This window comes from Anas acuta, chromosome 1 (genome assembly GCF_963932015.1).
Source record: "Anas acuta chromosome 1, bAnaAcu1.1, whole genome shotgun sequence".
In the NCBI taxonomy this organism is placed as follows: Eukaryota; Metazoa; Chordata; class Aves; order Anseriformes; family Anatidae; genus Anas; species Anas acuta.
In genome coordinates, this window is record NC_088979.1 from 203,551,489 (window position 1) to 203,574,001 (window position 22,513).

A 22,513-nucleotide genomic window follows, 5' to 3' on the forward strand; every position below is an offset into this window, starting at 1 on the left:
CGTGGCCTCCCCCCAACCGCGGCGTCTTCCCCCCCCCGTTGCCTGGCAACGATTGAGCGGCGTCAGGGCCCGAACGGCGGCTTCCGATTGGCCGCGGTTGGGGCGGGCGGCCAATCGCGGCGGGGGTTGTTGCGGGGTCGGGTTTGGGCGGGAGGGTGAGGCAGAGGAGAGGAGTCGGCGGCGGCGGCAAGATGTCGGGCAGGAGGAGCGGCGGGCAGCCTGAGGTGGGGGCGGGCCGGGGCCTTCCTCCCCTCCTCATCCTCCTCCTCCTCCCGTGAGGCGAGGGGACCTCGGCTGGGGCTCGTTGGGGAGGGTTCGGGGGGAGCGGGGCCGGGTTTGGGGGTAGAAATGCGATTTTTGGGGCTGCGGCGGCCCCCGGGGCCTGTAGGCGCTGTGGTGAGGGGCTGGGGGCTCGGGGCTGGCCTTGCCTGGGGCGGTGGCCGCGTTCTCGTCCCCCCCGCTGTCTTTTGGAGCTCTTAAAATGGTCTCGGAGCTCCTAAAATTGCCTTTTCTGCCGGTTTTTTAAAGGCTCTCAGCCTTCCAAGGGGATGCGTGGCTGGGCATTGACACCCCCGTCTCTCTTTTTCCCTTTTAAACCAGTATTTAAGCAGGCGCATCCCTCAGAACCCCAAGTACCAGCACATAAAAACCCGCCTCGATACCGGTAAGTGGAATTGGGGGGGTAAAACACTGGGCACGGGTATAAGAGAGCACAAATGGATACACTGCCTGGGGTGTTTTGCCCCAAACTGGCCGTGTTTTGCCCCAAACTGGCCATGTTTTACCCCAAACTGGCCATGTTTTACCCCACGCAGTTGGTTCAGAACTCTCGTTGCCATTGTTGTGTCTTCCCTTATTATTTACGTCAGGTTCTGATGTGCCGGTTTCTGTATGTGAGCTTTTCTTGCCTTAACTAATAACTTAACAAAGGCATAAATCGAAATAATTACTTGGAGGGTTTGTGCTGAGCTTTTTTTCACTGTAGAAGCGATCAAATTTTACCCAATTTTCCTATAGTACCCGAAGAGCTGTTAGTAAAGGGGCTGCGTGGCCACGTTTGCACTCAAAGCAACGTGTCAGAGGCAAGATTTGGGTACCAAGGTCCTGATTTCAGTTCCCTCAGGCACAGGATGGTAATTTCAGACTCTGTTAAGATATGGAGGCTTAGGTAGTGGCAGAGGCTTTGACCTACAGAGCACCGTGTGCCCCCAGAGACAGTGGGGGCACTTCCTAGTGAGGTGGCTGATGCCCCGTGGCTTTTGGTGTTGGAGAGGCATTTGGGTCATGCCCTCGTTAATATGATTTTAATTTTCAATTAGTCCCAAAGTGGTCGGGCCGTTTTACATGATGTTCGCTGTGGGTCCCTCTCAACTGAACTGTTTTATTCTCATGTGGTCCCTTCCTTCAAAACCAAAATGCTGAAGCCTTTGCAGCTTAAGAAAACCACTAATAAATTGTAACTGATGCTTGTTACAGGGTGCAGCTTAACGAAATACATTGAGAAGTTGGAGGAGATCAAAAGAAGTGAGTATCTCGAGTATCTTTTTTCTCTCTCCTGGTAGGACATTACAGATTTAACTTAAGGTAGGAGACAGGCAGGTCTGAGAGGTCTCTCTTCCATATAATTTTAGCACACTTATTCAGAATATTACAAAACAGGAGCTAGACAAGCTCCTTCCTGTATTCCTCATCAGTTTTTTACCAGCACCACCGAGGTTTTGAAGGTTTTGGGTTATTTGGGCTATTGAAAACCCAGCTGACTTCTGTTTGTGGCTGTATTCCTCCTGAAAATAAGCTTTGAAAAATGTTTCGCTGCTTTATTTTCAGCTATTGTCAGGGTTATTTTCACACGGAGAGCCAGAAAGCTCTTGAAGCCACAGGGCGCGTTTATTGAGGTGAAAGAAAACACCTCGTAATTAACGGGGATTAATTAGGATTTTTGAATGCTCGCTTTCAGTTCCTAGACCCGCTTACTGTGCTCCTAAAAACGGGGCTGGGGTTGAAAGGGAGGTCACAGGGTGTGTTCGTGCTGGGCTTCCTGCAGAATGGCCCTTTGTTGCTGCTTGCTTCTGGGAAAGTCAGCAGAGAAATGCCCTCCTTTTTCCAAAACCTGGCTAAAGTTTCAGCCCCCAACGCCGGCTCACCGTCGCTCTCTATCTGCCCTGGAAATCTTGTTGTGTTGCCTGTTGTCGGTTGGAAATCTCCCCCGCGAATCTGATCTCATCTCGTGCAGGAGATCTCTTGTTTCAGCGGGGTTTTGGAGCCCGGCAGAAGCTTTCTCATTACCGTGGCGCTGAATGGGCACCTTGTGTTCCCAGGCAATTTAGAAACTCCCCTCCCTTGATTTCTCATGGGTAGATGACACCGTTTGGCCTCAGCTTTGGGTACCCAGCACAGTCAGCTCTCTGTTCCTTGGGTAACGTGAGAGAGAAGCTTTATACCGTGAGCCTGCCATGGAATCAAAAATAAAGCAGCTGGAACCCCGATTATTCGTCCTTCGGAGGGCTGGCTTGAGAGGCACCAAGTCTCTTCCCTTTCTCTGGCGTTGCTGAGGCACGGAGAAGAACTTCTCTGAATATACACCAGAGTAATCGTGGCTTGAGACCCGTTTTCTGGAGCAAAATGTCAGAGAATCCAAACGGACTTCCCAGGACAGCACCAGGTACCTGTTCTTGCTTGGAAGTAGCAGCTCCAGGCATTTAAAGAGGTTTGCTCCAGGTCAGGTTTAGGAATAGCAGCTTTTTTTTCTGTGTTTCCATCTATTTTTCCCTCTAAGTTAAATTAATTTCTTGCTCTCCACAAGACTCAAGCTCTTTTTGCCTGTGGATGGGGATTTTTAATCATTTGGTCGTGGGCTACGCGTGGGTTTTGTGTTGGGCAGCTGAAATAACGATTGATTCCGAGCTACAGAGGGAGTTTCGAACAACCTGAGCTTCAGGCTTGAGAATAGTCAGCTTTTCAAGGACCACGAGGATCATTTTGAAGCTATTTGATGTTCTGAAACCTCGTTTTGTCCTTCAGATGTGGTTTGAAATGGACAGCACACACTGGCTTAGTTCGGATGGGCACTGATTTTGCTCAGACAAATTTAGTAGCACGTTCAGTTCTTCGTGGCCTAACAGTCATACAGGGCAGGATGTTGAATTTGGGAACTCTCCTTGCTCTGAATGCTGGAAATTAATTGTTTTGCTTCTGAAGAAACTGTATTTAAGAGATGGGAATTAAAAAACTAGAGGGAAAAGCTCACAATATCTTAGTGCCTCTTGACTGTGTGCAGGGAGAATCCTCTCCAAGCAGAATTTCTTTCAGGCTGCTCACTGCCCCTTGTACCAGGAAGAGATTCCAGCCTCCAGCATCCACTTGGCTTCTTTTCTATAAATATCTCATCTTGAGGGTTTCCCTGAGCCAATTCTGGGGCTACTGCTTGCGTGGTGATTACAGGGGTACGGATTGGAGCCTCTCCTCCTTCCCCCCATCTTCCCTTGGTTAAGCTGTGGAGCGTTCAGCAGATGGCAGGGTTTAGAGCTGCTTAACTGGCTGGATTTGGTAAGTTCCTGGGCTGCGTTATCAGCCCTCTTAGCTGAACAGCTGGGGAGAGAGCAGTTGGGAATATCCTCCAGCAGGTATTTAGGATATTAGAAAAACACAAAGGATTTTTTGTATTTAAAAAATAAAAACCTGGGAGTTGAGGGCTGGAGCCCGGTAAGCGAGGAGGGGAGAAAGGAGGAGCAATTTTGTGGGTTTTAGGGAGCTTAGGTTGACTGGAGCTTGGCTTTCTGGGGTTAAAGAGCTGCACGCGGAGCTTTGTTACAGCCACCATGCCTGGGACTGAAGGAATCTTGTTCATCTTCTTTGCCTTTCCTTGCCAGCACAGGACAGGTTTTTATTTTTATTTTTTTTTCCTTCAAACCCTCCCTGATGTTGTCTTTTTAGCTGTAAACTTCCCAAGGGATGGGACTTCCATTATCTCCCTGGGGAGGCTCTTTCATATCAAGATGTTCCTACTGATACTTGCCTTAGCTTCCCTCTCCTACTGCACACACCCTCTTGCTTCAAACCTGAAGGCTCCTCTCCTCCTGATTCTTACATATCTCAAGTATCTCAGTGCTCCCATCCTTGTCATCGCTTCCTTAGCACCCTTAATCCCTGCTCTGGTTGTTTGCCAGTTGCTCCAACAGCCCGCTTGGTTTTCAGGCTTAAGAAGACAAAGACACTTCCGTAGAAATGTGTGTTAAAAAAATCATAGGAACTGGAATTTGATTGTGAGGTAAAGCAAGAAAACCTGGACCATTTTTATCAGTAAGATTAAATATACGTGTATAATACTTGGGCTTAGTAGTTTAAAAAGCTGAGGCTGAGGTATACCCACACTGATTCTGCCAAAATGCATACAATTAAAAATGCAGGTAAATTAAGTCCTTTTATATAAGAATTTGCAGTCACAGTGGGCTTCAAAGAACGACGGGGGGTAAATTCATGAAGCTGACTTCTGAGAACAGAAAGCCCAAACTAAGAGGTGTAAAACTAGAATGTAAAAGCAACTAAATCTGTCTTCTGTGTTTTAATTGTACCTGGACACGATCTCTCTCTGTTAGGAGTTTTCATTAGGCCTTTAGGTTTGCTGCTCTTATCCTTCGGAGCAAGCTTACTGCCCCGAAATCTTGCACCTTAAGAGCCTACAAAAATAGCTGAGACCAAGCCTGTCACCTGGCATCTGCAAAAGCTGAGAATTGCTTCAAAATGTTCATTGTTCTCTTTTGTTTTTCAAGATTACAGATACAAGAAGGACGAGCTGTTTAAAAGATTGAAAGTGACGACTTTTGCCCAGTTGGTACGTACAGCTCTTCTCCCTCACTGCTGAAAGCTCCCTCTTGTGAACAGCGTGCTTGCTTTGCTTAATGCCTTCTGTGTAGTTATGTAGGATTCTACAATCTATAATTCTTTTGTAATTGGATTTTCCTGCTCCTTCTTATTTTCCTGCACAGGCCAAAGTTTTCAGAGCAGTCAAACTCCTGTAATGGCAAATTGAAGGCTGCAATAACTCTGGTTCTGGAATTTATTCCCTATTTATTTGTTTTCTTGTTTGCTGTTTTTTTTTTTTTTTTCCTCATTCACTTAAGAGGATCTTCAAGCCTCTTACAGAAGAAAAGGACCACATAAAGTAGTATTCAAATCTGATTTCATTGAGCTTTGGGTCAAGTAGCCCCAGCCTGAAACTCTCCCTAACCGCAGTTGTAACTGCAGAATATGGAAGGTTGAGGCTTCAAAGCTTTCTGTATAGCTTTTAATTAATGAAGCAAAATATTAAAAATAATAATAATAAATATGATCAGCAAATAGAGCAGAGTGTTTCTTATGCTGGTTCAAGAAAAACAGTAAAACAACAAAAAGGCTTTCTTCTAAGGAGTAAAGGGAAAAGGGAAGGCTAAGCTTGCAAATACTGAAGGAGCAGGCTTCTGCAGGATTATATCTTCAGTTACACTGGATTGTCACGACCAAAACTGACTCCCACTGTTGGGATGAACTGATTTGTTATGGGAGTGTTGTAGGTCTGCTGTCACGGGCCACTTACACCAGGTGTTTGAGGTTTTCTCCAGGATATGTATTCTGAAATATTTCAGTTGCTGTAAGTGACTGAACTTTGTAAATGTCAGAAAACATCTGACACATCTGGTATCACCAGCATGGCCTAGCTGCCTGTTCTTTGCCCTAAGGTTTTGTTGTTTCTTTTTGGTATAACTTCCATTTAATAAAAAAAAAGGCAGACCTGCAGTGCAGACCTCAAATACCCAACTGTGTTTGACCTTGAAGTCCGGTAGCAGGTACGCTGAGTTAAAGGCGTTTTGGCTGGAGGATTATTTTTCCTTAAGATGATCCCTGCTGTCTTTCAGTGACACCAGTGTGTGTGTATCGAGGCATTGTTGCTTGCTTTTGTTTCCTGCAGGTCATCCAGGTTGCTTCTCTATCTGATGAAACCTTAGGAGTGACGAATGAGGAGATCCACAAGCTGGAAGGTAACAACATTTATTTTGAGCACAAAGAGAGAGAGCTGTAGATCACTGTCATGTGCTGAACTGTGCCCTGACAGACATAGTTACTCAGCAAGTCTTTTAATCAAGGAGAAAAATGGCATCATCTGTGGCCTGCAGCTGTTTGCAGGCTTGCAAATGGGAAAGACCTCGTGCTGTGTGGTTTACATTTCTATTGAATACTTAAAAGTGAGATCTTGAGCTCTTAAAAATCGTATGGCTCTTTATTTTTTCCTATGGGGCTCTCAGTAAGTCATTTTAAGAAGAGGATGAAGATAAGGCCGTCTTTGAGACGCACTTTGAGACTAAAAATAGAAACCAGGCTTAAAACCTGCTTGTTTCCTGCAGCATTTTAACTCTTGGTGCCACGTTCTCTTCCCAGATGGTTCTTCTGATGCAGATGCTGAACTCACGGCAGGGACAAATGGGAAAGGAAGCCCCAGTGGGACACCACCCAGTCCAGTCCTGTTCATAAACAGCACAGGAGCTGGGGAATCGTACCGGTCCACGCTGCAGAGGTACCTGATGATAACATTAACACAACTCTGTCTTGGCAGATAACTGGTTTTACCCCACTGGTTATTTTAAATTGCTATTAGTGGCTTTATTTTGTTTGTTTGTTTATTTTTTCTCATTTAAAGCCTGTTTTTGCAAGTCTGAGGGTGGAATTAAGATAGAGAGTTAGCAGATTTTCCTATCTGAGTCTGTTTTGAGGTTGTAACTCAACGCTGTTGCCACTTGATCATCTGAATGGCTGACAAAGAAATGTGTTTGTGGGATTCGGTCCAGTTCCCTGGGCTCAAGGAGTTATAAACTGTTATAAACCCAGTAACATCTTCCCAATCAATCTTAATGCATCGTCCTGAGACTTAGAAAAAGAATTTCCAAACCTGATGCATCACTTGTCAAGGAAGAATCTTTCTCCCTCACCTCAAAGAATGTTCCCTAGTCACTTAGGGTGCTGAGTAAAACACCTGGACTTGACTGAATTGGTGATACAGTGACACTGTACTGTTTATTCTTACACAAATAAAAATGAAGTCAGTCTCTTACAATGTACTGGCAAGCCCAAAATAGTTTCTCTCCATTTCTATGTGGTGTCGTGCTCTATTGGAACATAAACAGGCTATAAGAGAAGTTAATCAAAAAATACTTTGGTTAAAAGGTACAGAAGTGTTCAGAGGGAGGCTTGCAGCATAACGCCTTTCCTTTTGCAGTGTGATAAGTGGTGTTGGCGAGCTGGATATAGAAAAGGACACTCCAAAGAAAGAGGACGCTGAGGCTAAAGACCTGCCTTACCCCGACTGCCCCTTCCTGCTTCTGGACGTGCGAGACCGAGATGCTTATGACCAATGTCACATTGTTGGAGGTGAGGAGATGGAGTCCTACTACAGCTGGGGTCACACACAGCTCTGTGTGTCATGCTGGCAGGCCAGGCTACAAATTTCCCCCCCGAGGAGGACATCCCTTGGCTGCAGAACCTCTCTGCACTCATCCAGCACACCCATCCCTCCTGGAAAAGGATGAGGGCACCAAGCTGCTTTTAATCCCTTAGTCAGCAGGTTTCCAAATCTGTTGTTCTCTTACAGGCCCGTGTCAGTTTTATTCCAGAGTGTGAGGGTTATTGTTCAGCAACTGTATGATTTTTCTCTTTTTTTTTCTTCCTCTGCAGCTTATTCATATCCTATCGCAACGTTATCTAGAACCATGAACCCGTATACAAACAGTATTTTGGAATATGTATCCTTTACTTATAAAGTGCTGGAATCAAACAGAAAAATAAGAATAAAATTAGGGGCGTGTTGGCAAGGGCTTTCAAAAACAGCTGCAGCTCTAGCAGTTGCTGTGACCAGGACAGAGTTTAACCATGAAAATCCTGGGACTCCAAGGAGAGTAGGAGGGGAGGTTCTTTCTCTTAGCTGTGGTTACCTGGGGGGCTCTGCTGCAGCCAGCAAGTGCTGGATTTGAGTTCCTCAGAGCTCGAATGCCTCTTGGTGCCAGTGGGAGCTGCCTGAATATTTTGGCACTTTGTGAGCTTGGCTGTGGCTGCTGGAAGGTAATTCTGTTTTATTTGCCTGTTCCACGCTGTTGCTGGAGTGCTGAGCTTCTTGAGGGAGGCACTGATCAAATCCTTTGGCTTCCTCTCGGTACCTTGATAGGGATTGGCTTTTCTCTGGAGGGCACAAAGAGGATTATTAGCTGGGATTAGGCTGAGAACTTCCCAAATTGGAAGCTTGTGAGGGCTGCAGGGGAGATTTTCAACAAATTGCCTCCTCCTGTTGCCTGTTACTAACCAGTCTTCAAATCAGCACTGAAACATGTTCACAGGGCTGCACTTCAGGCTGTGATCAGGCTGTGTCCTTCCAGTGTCTGGCAAGCTTCAGCTACTGGAGAATCTTTTTTTAAAGCACAGGTGAAGGGAATGCATTCCTGGTACTTGCAAATCAAAAAGGGAGTCTCTCTGCCTCCATCCCTGCTTGTTTCTCTCTTCTTTTTTTGATGGTCACCCTGAGTTTACAAACGAATCCTTAGCTCTTCTGCCTCTCAGAAAAATGCCCATGGAAAAATCATAATTTTGTATGACGACGACGAGAGGCTGGCCAGCCAGGCTGCCACGACCATGTGTGAGAGGGGCTTTGAGAACTTGTTCATGTTATCTGGAGGTAAGGGGCAACGGGCACAGGGCAGTGTGGGATGAAAGCAAGGGTTTTGTGAGCTGGAGGGTGGGAATGGATGGATGGTCACCCATTGCTGGTAAAATCCCAAATCTCTGATCCCACCTTTGTTGGTGGTCACTGCTGATAAGCGATCTGTCCGTCTGCAGGCCTGAAAGTCCTTGCACAGAAAATCCCAGAAGGACTCGTCACCGGCTCGCTCCCCCCATCCTGCCAGGGGGCAGCTCCCCCTGGATCCGCCCGAAAAAAGGCTGCTCCCAAAGCGCCACCCACACGTGCCGAGAATAAATGGAGATTTACTGCAGAAGATCTACAAAAGATTAAGTACTACCTAGAAGAGGAGCAGATTCCTTCGGATACTGCCAGTAAGACTCCAGGATGAATGCTAGGATAAATCCTGTAGCCCTTGAGCCTGCCCTGCAGCAGTTCCCTGCTTTGCCAAATTCTTTCCGTGAGGCAGCTGGGAGAAGAAAAGGTTTTTTTCTCCAAACTGTGAGAAAGAACTACACTGTGCTGATCCCAAAACTAAATCTTTTATAGCATTATAACAAAATCCTGGTTCTGTGAGGCAGGCAGGCTCCATACAGCCTACAATGCTTGAATGCCTTTAGGTTTTCTTTAGGTTTTCCTGACCATTAGTAGGTTTGGCAAGCTCTTAGCCCTTCTGTTCCTGCACAGCTAGATTGAGACTGCCCCAAAACCTGAATTTTTGAAAGGTTTGTGTGTTTAGGGTAAGAGCCAGACAGCCAGCGAGGGGCAGCAAATCATCACACACACATTTTCACCTGGATTTCTGATTTTTTTTTCCAGGCCGTCTTAGCCGTGGCTCTTCAGGGCGCGATTCCAAGGCAACGACCGTGAGGAGCAGCCCCAGCCTCCCCACCACGGCTGCCAACGTGGGGTCTCTCACCACCCGCTCGTTCAGCAGGAGCAGCCTCCAGAACAGGCCATGGAAATAAGCAGCGGCGTCTCCTTGCACTGAATAAACGAATGTCCAGGTTCTGGGAACCCTGAGCAGTGCAGCCCGTTTGTCGTTTTAGGAATCCACGGGGGAAAAGCAGCGGTGGTTTATAAAAGGCAGCTCGGGTAAGGCAGGGGGAGAGCTGGAGGGGTTGAGGTTTTAGAGAAGCAGCGACAGCATCGCGTTGGCAAGGCTGGCCTTTAGGTGCAGTGGCAGGACAGGACTGGAATAACTGATTTTGTAGGGGAGGGAAATAAAACCGGTAGCAAAGCCTGCAACCAGCAGGAAAGGTGCTGTGAAACTTGTAGTTCAGGCTAAAAAAAATTGTGTCTGTAACAAACGTTCCCTCTGTGCCATGCCCAGAACTGCAGCTTGTGCTAACAGCAGAACACGTGGAGGTCAGTGGGCCAGGAAAGCATCTGTGAGCAAAAACCTCGGTGTTTTTTTTAGCAGAGATGCAAATTGCCAAAATAATGGAGAAAGGATTCCGTGACTTCTTTTTTTAAAAAATGTTTATGAACAGAAGTGTTTGTAATAAAGCTGGTTTTGGAAATAATGCCCAGCATGGCACAGTAACGTGATGGTTGTCTTGACTCGTGGGCAATTTGTGAAGTAGTTCTGTATTTTTGAAGGTGAGTTGGAAAGGAAAACAACTGATTCTTCTCCCTTATTGTCAGTCATTTTGACTTCTAACTGTGCTTTTTCTGCTTTGTTCTTCGCTGTGGTTGTGGAGAATGCTCCTGTGCTGTGTTTGGGGCTCTGAATAAGATGAGAGGGTAAGGCTGTGAGCTGAGCAGGGTTTTAGCTGCCTCTTAGAGCAGGATCAGCTGCCGTGCCCCTCTTCCAGGTGTGCAAGCAGAGTTGTCTCCCTGATTCAACTGCACACCAGTGCTTTCTTTATTCTCCTACTCAGAGCAACTGCTTTAAGTTTAGGATGAAATTTTCTTTTGCCCTCTCACTGGGTCCCTACAACCTAGAAAGGACACAAATCTGGGAACTGAGCAGGGCAAGAAGATTTTATAGGAAACCAGTATCACAGCTTTCATCAAATTGGTGTTTTCATCATACCAGTATTGCCTGGGTGACCTAGAAATCACCTGAAACTCATCAGTGAAAAAACTGATGCAGGATGATGAGGAGAAAGCAGAACCGAGGTTGCCTGCATTTGTAGATGGTTGTGGAGAGATCCTGCTCCTCTCGCCCTCACCTGGTGCTGCTCAGCTTTACCTGGCTTTGGCTTCTTGGTCTCGTGTTTTACTGTGTGCTTATGTCAGAAGGGGAAGAAAAAAAAAGCCAAATGATCTTTAACAGACCCTGGTGCAGGTCACAGGGGGAACTTAAGGTGAAAGGGCAAGGTGAGAGAAATTACAAGGCCAAGTTTATCAGTTTAAGACTCAGCATCCCTGAGGACACTTAACACAACCTCTCTTTGTACCTCCGCTACAGGAGTGAGCTTTGCTTTCTGTACCCATGACCCCTTGAATGTTTAGGATTTGTGAAAGCAAGAGGTTGTGTAACGAGCTGCTTTTCTGCCTCTGGACTGCTCTTTTCAGATTCTTTCACTCCTCTTAGTGACAAATTTTGGTAGCAGAGCAGAACCACAGGATTTAGCTCTGTGCAGTGACCAGCACAAACCTCCCATGCTGTGTAGGGATGCCCTGAGGGGAAGAATAAGGGGAGAAAGGAGGGGCAGAGCCACGTTAAAAATATCCTGAAGGCCTATGCATACTTCAGCATTGAATGCCCGTGTTATCAAATACAGATCTATATTTTTCTAGGTAACAAAAGCCAATTAAAGTGAGGTATCTTAGAGCCCTCAGCTTCCCAGAGAACCCTTAAATGGTTGTGCAAAGCAGTTTTAATTTGGGCAAGCTGCCCTTCCACCCTATCCACACAGGTGTCTTGCATTTTTACAGGGAGGGTGTATGTTTGTACTTAGTGCTGCAAGAGGCAGGCTCGTCGAGTGTGAACACCCAAATAAAATAATAAAATTTAAAAAAAAAAATGGGGCTGTCTGTCTTAATCTTATTTCTTCCTGTCCCTGGGAAGCTGAATGCAGCTCGCCATCTTATGAACTGCTCAGCTTTCATAATCAACCACATTCTGAATGAAGCAGCCTGTCTTTGTGTCACCTCTGGGGAGAGAAGAGGTTGTTTAAATGGTCTGAGACCAAAGCAGGAGCTGCAGAAACCTTGTCCACACTTTCCTATGCTCTAGGTCTAGAGCCGTGGACTTACCTCTTGGGGTTTTAGTTTCTGGCTGATGGTTTTACTGGCTGGATGTCCCCCTAAAGCTTTCAGAGGAATTTGATATTGAAGCATCCTGGAAATGCTACGTCTAGCTTTGAGTGTGGGGCTGTAATGGGGCTTGTACAGCTGCACATTTTGATCTTGATGTCTTAAATCAGCTGCTCCATGATAATGTCATTGGGGGGAAAAAAAATAAAATAGATCTAACAGGCAGCACCTCCAACCACCAGGTAGCAAAATGAGAAGGATCCCAAATCCCTGGCTGCTCTGGGCTGCATTAAACCTGCTTCTGAAGCAGAGGGGCAAAACTCTCAGAGCTGTTTGCGATCCTCCTAACCCAGGGCAACAAAACAAGAACTGAACGTGCTTCCCTGTCACCCTACTGTTGATGGATTTGTATGTTTTGGACTTTTGATTTGGCATTGCTTGGAGGGGATGGGTACAGTCAGGCTGCGTATAGCCTGGGGGTTTTAAATGTTTAATAAAAAATAAATGATGATGTATGGTTGAGTTCCTCTTTTCAGTTTGGAGAGGGTCCGTGGGGGCTGAGGCTCTGCAGGGGCTGAGCTTCCATCACCCAGGGATTGCAGCAGGTCAGGAGAGTCTGTTCTAACAGTGCTGTAAGTTGGTGTTCAACACCAGAAACACAAAATAAATCTTGCTGACCTGCCCTGAGGACATCCCAGAGCCACCTTGACCCCTGGGGATGGTGCACGGCTGTGGTACCTGAGGTCTCTGCTTGCCCAGTGTCCAACTAAGCCTCTCCCTACTCCATCCTCTGCTCCAGCAGAGGGAAAAAAAGCGCCTTCCTTTCATGTCCCACTACTTTTATGTCCTTAATCCCCCTGTGGGGCTGCTGGGCCAACACGTTGACCACCCCCAGGAACACCGAGTCACTCAGAAAGAACATTTTACCCCCCAAAACACTGAAAAAAAAAAACTTTTTGACACAATTGGAAGAAGGGAACGCACAATAAGAGGCGTTTTTCTCCTTCTTTCCAGCAATTTATTGCATTCTTCTCTCCAGCTGAGTCAGCCACTGCTCAGCTCCCCTCAGTAGGGGTGTTCGAGTGCGTGGCGCATGATGACCTTCAGCGCCAGCCACGTCTCCTGGGCGGTCGGCACGATCTGGCTGGCGGGCAGCAGGAACCCGTAGCGCCCCGTGTCCCGCAGCTCGAAGGTGAAGGAGTACTTGATGCCCTGATTGTACGTCCAGTCGATGGTTCCTCCGCTCGCTTGATCTTGGGGGAAGAAACGGCAAAAAGGGGTCACTCCGCCTTGTAGGGTCGCGTGGGGAGGTGTCCCCCCTCGTCCTGGGAATTTGGGTTTTGGTTTATGTGGGAGCAGGGCAGCCTCGTTACTTACAGATGGTGGTGATGATGCTGCCGTACGTGTACTTGGTGCCGTACAGAGAAGACAAAGCGGTGACAGCCTCCTTGGCCACCTGGTGCTGGGGTGGGGGGGGACACAGAAAGGAGAAAGATGAGGTGGGGAAGGCTTGGGGCAGGCTGCAGAAAGAGGTTTCATACTAATGCCATGGGTAAAAACAATGCCAGGAAGGTGGAGTTTCTTTAGGCAACAGCCTTTGAGCTTTTCCAAACTCCCCAGTCAATTTCCTTTCACAAAGTCTGATAAAACGGGGATAATGGGGCTACAAAGATGGTGAAGGGAAGATGTATGAGGAGGGGCTGAGGGCACCGGGCCTGTTCAGCCTGGAGAAGTGGAGGCTGAGGGGAGGCCTCATGGCGGCCTACAGCTTGATGGAGGCCGCCCCTCGGAGGAGAGCAGCTTCACGGTGCCCAGGCCCCCCTCAAACCTCCACAGCAGCCCCTACCAGTTCCTCCACGTCAGGCACGGGGGTGGTGGTGTAGCCGTAGGGGTAGAGCAGGAGCTGGGAGTAGCTGTGGATGGAGACGAAGGCCTTGATGTTCCCGTGGTTCTTCACGAAGTTGACGATGGCCTCCACCTCGGGCTCCGAGTTGGCGTAGGGCCCGTGGTATGTCTCCGAGCAGGGGCTGCTGCTGGACCCAGACCCTGTGGAGAAGAGGACGGAGAAAATTCAGGGTGGATGGCTTGGAGAGCCAAAAGAGCAAAGGACCCTTTCATTTTACAACCCCAAGAGCTTCTCCCACCACTTGGTTGCTTGGTGGCCAGAGAGGAACGCTCCTAAGGCTCCACCTAGGCATTTGTACGACGGTTCCCATTTTGTGGTTCCTTCCCTACTGGTCACTAGGGGACACCAAAGCCTTGGGAGAGCCCAAACCCACGTCTTGGCCAAGGAGAGCAAAGCCCAGCCCTTCCCTAGGGACATCAGAGAATCTCTCCGAGTCAGAAATGTCCTGGAGGGTGCAACCACCCCTCTGTGGGGTGAACGGGATTGCTCTGACCTCCAAAACCTGCGTTCCAGTTGCGGTTGGGGTCCACGCCGACGCAGAGGGAGCCCGATCTCTTGGACCTGGTCTTGCGCCACATGCGGTTCTGGAAGGACAGAGCCACCTCAGCCCGTGCCCGGGGCTGGGGCTCCGCCAACTTTGGGCAGAAAAGCCAAAACAGTGTCCTGGGAGGGGACTAACAGGTCACAGCTGTCCCCTTCCCACCCCATGGAAACGTGGGCAAGGAGGCCTGGAGCTTGCACAGTGCCCCCATCCCCAGCAGTACCGAGGTGTGGGTGAAGACGAAGCCGTCTGGGTTGGTGACAATCTCCAGGAAGATGTCCATCTGGTCCAGGATGGAGGCCAGACTTTCATCTTTCTCCTGATCTTGGACAATCTACAGAGGGCGACAGTTTGGGGATTGCGGGATCCCCATCACCTCCATGGGGTTGGCCACGCCGTAGCCGGGGAAAGGGGGAAAGAGGGGACCTTGTGGCCCTTTGGGGACATGAGACGTGGCCAGGAGGTGCCCGTACCTTCTTGGCAAACCAGACACCACTGGCTTGCGTCACCCACTCGCGGGAATGGATGCCGGTGTCGATCCAGATGGCCGGGCGGTTCGTGCCCCCTTTGCTGAACTGCAAGAGAAGAAATGGGGCCGTGGGGGAACCACCCGTGGTCCTGGGATCTGCTCACCCCACAAACCCCTCCTGCCTTGCCTTGAGCACGTAGAGGGGGCGGTTTTCTGTCGACCGGCCGATCTCGAGCTTGCTGACCAGGTTGGGGTTTTCAGCCACCAGCAGGTCCATGAAGGCATAGATCTGGGGGTGGGAGAGGGATTGGGAGGGCAATGAACGACCCCTGCAGTTGGAGCAAGCCCCTTGGCCAAAGCAATTCCAGCACATTATTATTATTATTTGTTTTTCCCCCCAAAAATGCCCCAAAACTTGTGTTTTCCCACCCACAGGGCGTCACCTCGTCCAGGTTGTGGTAGCTGCTGTAGTCGAAGGTGTCGGTGGAGAGCGGCTGGAGCCGGCGGCGCTGGCGAAGCATCTGCATCTGCTCCTGGTCCACCAGCGTCTGGGGGGGGACACGGGGCAGGCTGAGACCTCGTCCCCCACCATGCCGAGCCCCTCGCCCCCCCGCTGCCACCACCGCTGCTGACCTGCACGTCCTCGATCATGATGGAGTAGGGGACGCCGTTGGCCTCCAGGTGGGCTTTGAGGGGCTGCAGGCTGGGGAAGGGCACGCGGACATCGACGGGGTCCCCGGTGCCGCGGGGGGACAGCCAGAAATCCAGCTGGGAGGGGGAGAAAAGGAAATGGGGAGGGGGTGTCCACCCATGGGACAGCATCGCCCCCTCCCCAAGCCTCTACCCTGAGAGGTTCAACCCCTCTCCCGTCCCCAACAGCACCCCAAAATAGGGCACGGGCACCCCAAGGAGATATCACCTCTAACCCACAGCCATCCCTGCTCTGTTCTGTGGGTGCAAAGCAGGGGAAAAAGGTAAGGGGGGGGGCGAAAACTCCCCCACCCCACCCTGCAGCACCCAATACCTGCAGATGCTCCAGGTCCTGCAGCTCCTGCACCTTCCTCAGCTCCTCATCGCTGCTGGGGACGATGCGCAGCACCTGGTGCCTGTGGGGTCAGAGGGTGCTGGAGGGGCACGGGGCGAAAATCCAGCACCCAGGGGTCCACCATAGCCCCCTCCCCATCCCATCCCATCCCATCCCATCCCATCCCATCCCATCCCATCCCATCCCATCCCATCCCATCCCATCCCATGCCCATTCCCCCAGTTGCCTGTGTCCCATTGGGGCTGAACCAGCCACTGTCCCCATCCCGGACCCCATCCCCAACCCAGACGTGCCCCCATCCCGGCCACCCCCACCATCCAAACCCCCTCCCTACCCAACAAAATCCTCGGTGGCAGCAGCCACCGCCACCAGGGCAGCCAGCAGCAGGAGGACCTTCATTTCCAGCCGAAAGAGCTCGCCCCACATCCCCACAGCACCTCGGGGCACCTTAAATCCCGGCGGTGCCCAACCCGGCCCCCACCAGCTGCCCCAATTCCCAGGGCCCTGGGAAAGCTTCCTGCTGGCACCGGTCAAGGTTGGACACCGTGGACCTGCTGGCCCTGGGTGAAAACCCGTCCCGAGGAGCTGGAAACCGGCCGGGGCCGTCGGTGACTCAGCCAGCGGCGGGGCAGGACGTGGGGAGGTGACGCCGGATCCCAAATCCCACCGCCCACGGGGCCGGCCGTGGCTTGGTGCTACGGGGAGAAAAAGGGCGAAACCGGGCTGAGAAAGGTGCAGGATGTGGGTTTTTTCACGAGCCTGGGGTCTCAGGAGAGGCTGTGTTTGCTTTTTGGGGGGGATTGGATTAAAAATTGGTGTGGGACGGAGATTAGGGAGGGTGGTGGTTTTTCCAGCTGGGAAAAATAATAGAGGAAATGCCTGGAAGCACCCAGAAGTGTCCCCATTTGTCCCCGAGGGTGCCAGCCCCAAGAAAAGGGGAGGGATTTTGGGGGCGGTGCTGCCCCAAAAGCCACAGATCTGAGCACAGCCATCCACGATTTCCCGCACCCTTTGGGGTCATTGGTCCCAAAGGACGGGGACGTGGTGGGGCTGCTGGTGGCACAAGGAGAATAAAACCCCCTCAGGGCTCAGAATCCTTTCTTTAACCATTTTTTTTCCCCTTTCTTTGAAATCCACCATGAAAAAAAAATAACAACAGGCTGTGGGATTGTCTGTGGGGTCGTTTATTAAGACGAGCGGCGGGGCCAGACCTATGGGGTCGGGGTTCCCCTCCCCGGCCGATCCCCGCGGGCTCAGTAGGGGTGCTGCTGGACGTGGAGCATGATGTCCAGCAGCGCCGGCCACGTCTCGGTGGCGGTGGGGATGATTTGGGAGCTGGGCAGGAGGAAGCCGTAGCGCCCCGTGTCCCTCAGCTCGAAGGTGTAGGAATATTTCACCCCGTTCTCGTAGGCCCAGTCCACGGTGGTGCCGGATGCCACATCTGCGGGGAGAGGAGGTGAAACACGGCCCCGGTGAGCGGTGGCAGCGCTTGGGGGGAGGACGGAGATGATTTTATTTGAGGGGGGGACTCACAGATGGTGTCTACGATGCTGCCGTAGGTGTATTTCGTCCCGTACACCGCGGCCAAGTCGTTCACTGCCTTTTCGGCCAGCTCGTTCTGCAACAGAAAACCCCAAAACACTGAGAGCTGTGGGACACAAACCTCATTTCCATCTCCTTGGGGTAGCAGAGACCCCAGGGCACCTTCCCCACATCCCTCCACACCCCTTCTGCTCTTGTTTTTCCCCAAAACACCCTTAATTTTTAGGAGACAGGAGGCACATCTCGCAATCCCCACGAGATGAGAATCGAGACGGGCTTCAAAGTGCAGGTTGAGCCTAATGAGACCTCGGCAGGGGTCCCAGGGTGCTCGCAGCCCCGACGTTTTGGGGCCATCTCACCAGTTCCTGGAAGTCAGGCGCCGGCTCACTCTTGTAGCCGTAGGGGAACATCAGCATCTGGGAGTAGCTGTGGATGGAGATGAGGGCTTTCACGTTGCCGTGGCCGAGGATGAAGTCCACGATGGATTTCACTTCGCTCTCCGAGTGGGCGTAGGGGCCGCGGTAGGTTTCGGAGCAGGGGCTGCCGCTGGAGCCGGGGCCTGGGGCAACGTGGAGGAGACACCGTGAAACCAGGGGAAGGGATTTTTACCCCTGGATTCCTCCCCTCGTGCAGGAGGATCCAACATTTGGATGTGTGGGGGCTCTCCGCACACCTCCCGTGCCTCACCTCCGAAGCCCGCGTCCCAATTTCGGTTGGGGTCCACGCCGATGCAGGAGGAGCCGGCGTTGATGGACCTTGTCTTTCGCCACATGCGGTTCTAGGAGCAGATGGATGAGACCGCAGGGAGGTGAAGCCCTGCCCTGCTGCCAGCCCAGGTGACAAGGGACGAGTCCCCAGCTCACGGTGTCCCCACACTCACGGAGCTGTGGGTGAAGGCGTAGCCGTCGGGGTTGGTGACGATCTCGAAGAAGATGTCCATGTTGTCCAGGATGGCGGTGATGGAGGGATCCTGGCCGTACTCCTCGGCGAGCTGCAAGGGGAAGGAGCAGGAACTGCCTCGGGACCCCCCAGGGATGAGGGACGCGACCGAGCAGCACCAGGGAAGGTGCTAAAAGAGGGCTCAGGTAGGAAGAGGGGGAAGTGGAGATGCTGCAGGGTTTTTTTCCCCATTGGGTCCAACCACAGCACCCAGGAGGTGGTTTTGGTTTGCAATTTCTGCCCTTCCTTCACCCAGATCTTCACCACGTGTGGGCTCAGGGATGGGGGACACCATCTCCAACATCTCCTGTCCCATCCCAGAGTCCTTCGGGTCGTTCCCCTCCCTTCACAGCCACCCCCCAACCTGCAGCTGGGCTGAACCCATGGAAATCCCAAATCTAGACGTCGACGTCCCCATCGTGGGGTTACCTTGTTGGCCGTCCACACGCCGGTGGCCTGGGTGACCCACTCGCGCGAGTGGATGCCAGTGTCCAGCCAGATGGCCGGCCGGTTCGACCCCCCGGTGCTGAACTGTGAGGAGAAAGCAGGATTTGACCCCAAAACCCCCACGGTTTCAGGCTGGCAGAGGTTGGGGCCACCTCTGGAAGCCACCAGCAGGGTGCCCAGCACCATTTCCAGGTGGCTTCTGAAGCTCCCCAAGGAGGACACCCCCTGCCACCATGCCAGGGCTCAGGGTGGGTGCTTGGGGACACCCAGGAAGGACGAGGATGAGGTGAGGTTGGCCCCAAACCCACCTTCAGCACGTACAGGGGTCTCTTCTCGTAGCTCTCCCCGATCTGGATCTTGCTAACGAGGCCGGGGTGATTGGCCACCAGGGTGTCCAGCCAGTTGTAGATCTGGAAGGAGGAGTTGCTGGGTCATGCCACTCACCCGGGTTTTTTCTTTTTGTTTTTTTAGGGTGTCTGGAACCCTAAAAGTGCTCAGGACTGGATATAAACCCTTTGTGCGAGCAGGGAGGTTGGTGGACCACCAGGTGAACGGTTGGGAAAAAAATCTTTGAGATCCCCCAACACCATCACAGCCTCCACCAACAGCCCACCAGGCTCCGAGGACATGGTTTGACCCCAAAATGAAGTTGAAGACATCTCCCAACAAGGCAAGGAGGTGCCGGGAGAGCCCAAGCCGTACATTTATGCACGAGGAGGGATTCCTGCTCTCCAGGCTCTACAAAACTCTCCCCCCAAGGAGGGCAGAAGGGTCCCAAGGGTCTCATTGCCACCACCACCGATGTCACCCCGTGCACACAACCACGGCACGGCCCCAGGAAGATAAGGAAACGCTCTGCAGAGCAAATTACCTCATCCAGAGTGTGGTAGGAAGCGAAATCGAAGGTGCTGGTGCTTCTTTCCTTCTCCTTGGACAGCAGCATGATTTTCTTTTCCTCGTCCAGCAGTTGCTGTTATGGGAAATAAAGCCATAAAGGGGGCTGGGAGGAGCTGGGGGTTGGCTCAGGGCATTTTGTGCGTGCAGATAGCACGGTTGGAGAAGAGCGTGCAATTTTGTGTTTGTCTGTTCTTTCTTTGAAGTCTCTGATGTCTGGGGGTTTCAGAACAACTGCTAACAACGAGTGACTGTTATGGGACGCTATGCAAGCCCCTGATACCTGGCCAGGTGGCCAGGAGATTTAAGGAGAAGAAAAAAAAGAAGCTGAAGGACGGCTGGGAGACAAGACCTGCAAGGGATGTTCCATAAACTTGAGACGGTGCCAAGGGAGTACAAAGGGGAAGGACAAGAAAAAAAAAAACTAAGAGGAAGACCACGAGCCTTCAGCATGAAACCGGTGGGTTTTGCAACTCTGCCCTCACCTGCACGTCCTTGATCATGATGCTGTAGGAAATTCCATGGGACTCCAGGAAGATTTTGACCGCTTGCAGGCTGGGGAAGGGCACGCGCAGGTCGGACGGATGCCCGGGCTTGGTGGGGTCACGCCAGAAATCAAGCTGATGGGGACAAGAAGAGGCATTGCTGCTGCCCTGAAGGGTCTGGGAAGGTCTTTGGGCAGGTTTTGGGATCAGGAGGGCTTGGGGACCTTTAATTCCAGAAAGGTAACTCCAGGAATCAGGCTGGGGGTGCAGATCCTGCTCCCCATCCCAATTTTCTGCCAGGATTCACTCCCCCAGAGCGACCACGGCAAACGCAGCGGGCGCACAGGCAGTTCATAACTCAACCAAAAACCAAGAAACCAACCCAAAATCCCGATACTACAGCTCGGGGCTGGCTCGTGGGGCACCGGCGTGGCTCACCTGCAGGTCCTCCCGCTCGCCCAGCGCCCTGAGCAGGGCGATTTGCTTCTCGTTGCTGGCCGTAATGCGGAGAACTTGGTCCCTGCGGGGAGCCAGAGCCATCAGCAGGTACGAGGGGACATGGAGAAGCACAGGGGGACACGAAGGAGCATAAGGGGACGTGGTGTGAGCAGCAGAGCCCAGCCCCGAGCCACCAACGTGGCCCCAAACACGGGCTGGGTGGAAGCTCGAGGTGGCTCTAATGGGTCTGCAGCAGCAGAAATCGTGTTGGTTATTAGAGGTTTGGGGTGGAGAGGGGGAAATGCACGTTCAGAACGGCTGGCAGGGGAAAAAAAGGAAGCGTTGGAGAGCCCGAGGTGGTCTCAAGCCTTCCTTTCAGCGAAAGAAATACCTCACGGGGCATTTTTTTTCTTTTTTTTCTCATGCAGGAGGGTGCAGGCAAGCAGGATCCGTCCCCCCCATCCCTGCTTTCGGCAGGACTCACCCCACAAAAAGCTGCTCGCCGAGGGCGCCCACCACGAGGGTGGCGAAGAAGACCAGGAGGACCTTCATGGTGAGTGGGTACGGACGAGCCTCAGCCCTGAAGGGCATTGACAGGGCCCTATATAGTCCCCCGGGGACATTCATGGACCTCCCCACCAAGGCCACCTCCATGGGGCCGGTAGCCGTGAACAAATAAGCCAAGGACGGCTTCCGTGAGCCCACACATTTGTTTTATTTGGAGGAGTCAACAAAAGAGCAGCCAAGCTGGGGAGGAGCTGATAAAATCTTCCTCGGGGCTCGGGTGGTGGCGTAGGTGTCTAGAGAGGACACATGCACCCCATTTGGGTGTAAAAAGGGGAAGGCGCCAAGCTCAGGGGTCCTTTAGGGTTCCTTAATGCACAACCGTGGGGTTCCTGGCCAGGAAAACCCTACAGGCACTGGAGATGAGGTTGGTGAGGAGGTCCCAGCACTGAGGTCTTCATTTAGGTGAGGTGGGACGGGACCTGAGGAGGTCTGAGGTCCATAAGCGACCTCCTGGCCCACGGAAACTCATCTTGGGGTCGGCCCAGCTCCTTCCACGTTGGGTCTTGGAGCTCTCCAAGGATGGGGACCACAAAGCCCCTCTGGGCACTGCTGCAATGTCCTGGTGGAAAACCTTTTTCTCCTGTTGGAGCTGATGCCGTTGCCTCACCGCCACGTTGTGGTGGAAATCCCGGTTCCACGTTCCCAATAATCTCCTCACGGGGGGCCGGAGGGTCGCTGTTAGGCCTCCGCCGGCCTTGCTCTGGGTCTTGTTGGTCCCGAGGATCCCCAAACCGAACGCCGCTGCCATCAGGCCACGCTTTTACGAGACGAGGAGCCGGGTGGCCTCGAGACACGGGTGTTGGGATGGGGTTTTGAAGCTCTCCGACCTCCCCCAGCACCCAAAGCAGGGGCCCAGCTTCGGCAGCAGCTGGATCCTGGAGCTGTGTGCCCCAAGTCCTGCCCGCCAGCGGGGTTTTACCTTTCTCACCAGCTGGTTTTTGGCAGGGTGAGGTCAGTGGGAAAACCGGGTGCAGGGAGTGCTGGCTGCCCCGTGCCCAGCTTGGCCTTCCCAAAGGGCCACGTCGAACCCAAAGACGGGCCCACGTGGGCCTCAACTGCACCTCCGCCTCCTCTCTCCCTGCCAAAAAGGCTGCACGAATGTTTTACCCGTGTGTTTGCTCTCCTGCCACGGCTCCCGGAGCGGTGAGTAACTCGCCAGCTGCTGGGGGATTAGGAGATGTTGAGATAAACCTGTTCGACTCGGTGCCTGCTGCACCCCGAGCAGGGATTGCTAATCTCCTCCGGTCCTCTCGTGGCTCCCATGCAGGGTTGTGTGCCCTTAATCCCCACGAAATGAGCAGGCTGAGCAGGGAAACGAGGCAGGCAGGCGCTCAGGGG

At 52.0% G+C, this 22,513-nt stretch overlaps 3 protein-coding genes across 3 annotated transcripts; 1 reads left to right on the forward strand and 2 right to left on the reverse strand.

Moving 5' to 3' along the window:
* The first annotated feature begins 100 nt into the window (after nucleotides 1-100).
* CEP41 (centrosomal protein 41) lies at nucleotides 101-11,249 on the forward strand. The gene is made up of 11 exons (XM_068670166.1): nucleotides 101-224; nucleotides 601-664; nucleotides 1,477-1,524; nucleotides 4,770-4,831; nucleotides 5,945-6,014; nucleotides 6,412-6,547; nucleotides 7,247-7,398; nucleotides 7,702-7,769; nucleotides 8,578-8,692; nucleotides 8,854-9,069; nucleotides 9,515-11,249. The coding sequence occupies exons 1-11, from the start codon at nucleotides 192-194 to the stop codon at nucleotides 9,661-9,663; spliced, it is 1,113 nt and encodes a 370-aa protein (XP_068526267.1). The 5' UTR covers nucleotides 101-191; the 3' UTR covers nucleotides 9,664-11,249.
* A 1,654-nt stretch (nucleotides 11,250-12,903) lies between these two features.
* On the reverse strand, nucleotides 12,904-16,468 carry LOC137849969 (carboxypeptidase A1-like). The gene is made up of 11 exons (XM_068670170.1): nucleotides 16,198-16,468; nucleotides 15,843-15,924; nucleotides 15,452-15,586; nucleotides 15,262-15,366; nucleotides 15,006-15,107; nucleotides 14,823-14,924; nucleotides 14,573-14,683; nucleotides 14,302-14,392; nucleotides 13,749-13,948; nucleotides 13,280-13,364; nucleotides 12,904-13,155 (listed from the first exon to the last, which is right to left on the reverse strand). The coding sequence occupies exons 1-11, from the start codon at nucleotides 16,287-16,289 to the stop codon at nucleotides 12,968-12,970; spliced, it is 1,293 nt and encodes a 430-aa protein (XP_068526271.1). The 5' UTR covers nucleotides 16,290-16,468; the 3' UTR covers nucleotides 12,904-12,967.
* A 565-nt stretch (nucleotides 16,469-17,033) lies between these two features.
* Nucleotides 17,034-21,160, reverse strand: LOC137849968 (carboxypeptidase A1-like). Its single transcript, XM_068670169.1, has 11 exons — nucleotides 21,093-21,160; nucleotides 20,609-20,690; nucleotides 20,171-20,305; nucleotides 19,663-19,761; nucleotides 19,100-19,201; nucleotides 18,774-18,875; nucleotides 18,286-18,396; nucleotides 18,093-18,183; nucleotides 17,765-17,964; nucleotides 17,397-17,481; nucleotides 17,034-17,304 (listed from the first exon to the last, which is right to left on the reverse strand). Exons 1-11 carry the CDS (start codon nucleotides 21,158-21,160, stop codon nucleotides 17,117-17,119), a joined length of 1,263 nt encoding a protein of 420 aa, XP_068526270.1. The 3' UTR covers nucleotides 17,034-17,116.
* Nucleotides 21,161-22,513: the final 1,353 nt, after the last annotated feature.

Bases quoted from the DNA above. Each gene is read 5' to 3' on its own strand.
- CEP41 (XM_068670166.1), top strand. From the start codon at position 192: ATGTCGGGCAGGAGGAGCGGCGGGCAGCCTGAG. The intron at 665-1,476 runs GTAAGTGGAATT...TGCTTGTTACAG, and splicing joins AAAAACCCGCCTCGATACCG to GGTGCAGCTTAACGAAATAC. The intron at 6,015-6,411 runs GTAACAACATTT...TTCTCTTCCCAG, and splicing joins GGAGATCCACAAGCTGGAAG to ATGGTTCTTCTGATGCAGAT.
- LOC137849968 (XM_068670169.1), bottom strand. From the start codon at position 21,160: ATGAAGGTCCTCCTGGTCTTCTTCGCCACCCTCGTGGTGGGCGCCCTC. The intron at 20,306-20,608 runs GTGAGCCACGCC...TGTCCCCATCAG, and splicing joins GCGAGCGGGAGGACCTGCAG to CTTGATTTCTGGCGTGACCC. The intron at 17,482-17,764 runs GTGAGATGGCCC...TTTCTGTTGCAG, and splicing joins CGCCTGACTTCCAGGAACTG to AACGAGCTGGCCGAAAAGGC.
- LOC137849969 (XM_068670170.1), bottom strand. From the start codon at position 16,289: ATGTGGGGCGAGCTCTTTCGGCTGGAAATGAAGGTCCTCCTGCTGCTG. The intron at 15,108-15,261 runs GTGACGCCCTGT...TCCCACCCCCAG, and splicing joins GCTACCACAACCTGGACGAG to ATCTATGCCTTCATGGACCT. The intron at 14,393-14,572 runs GTACTGCTGGGG...CTGTCCTTCCAG, and splicing joins TCGTCTTCACCCACACCTCG to AACCGCATGTGGCGCAAGAC.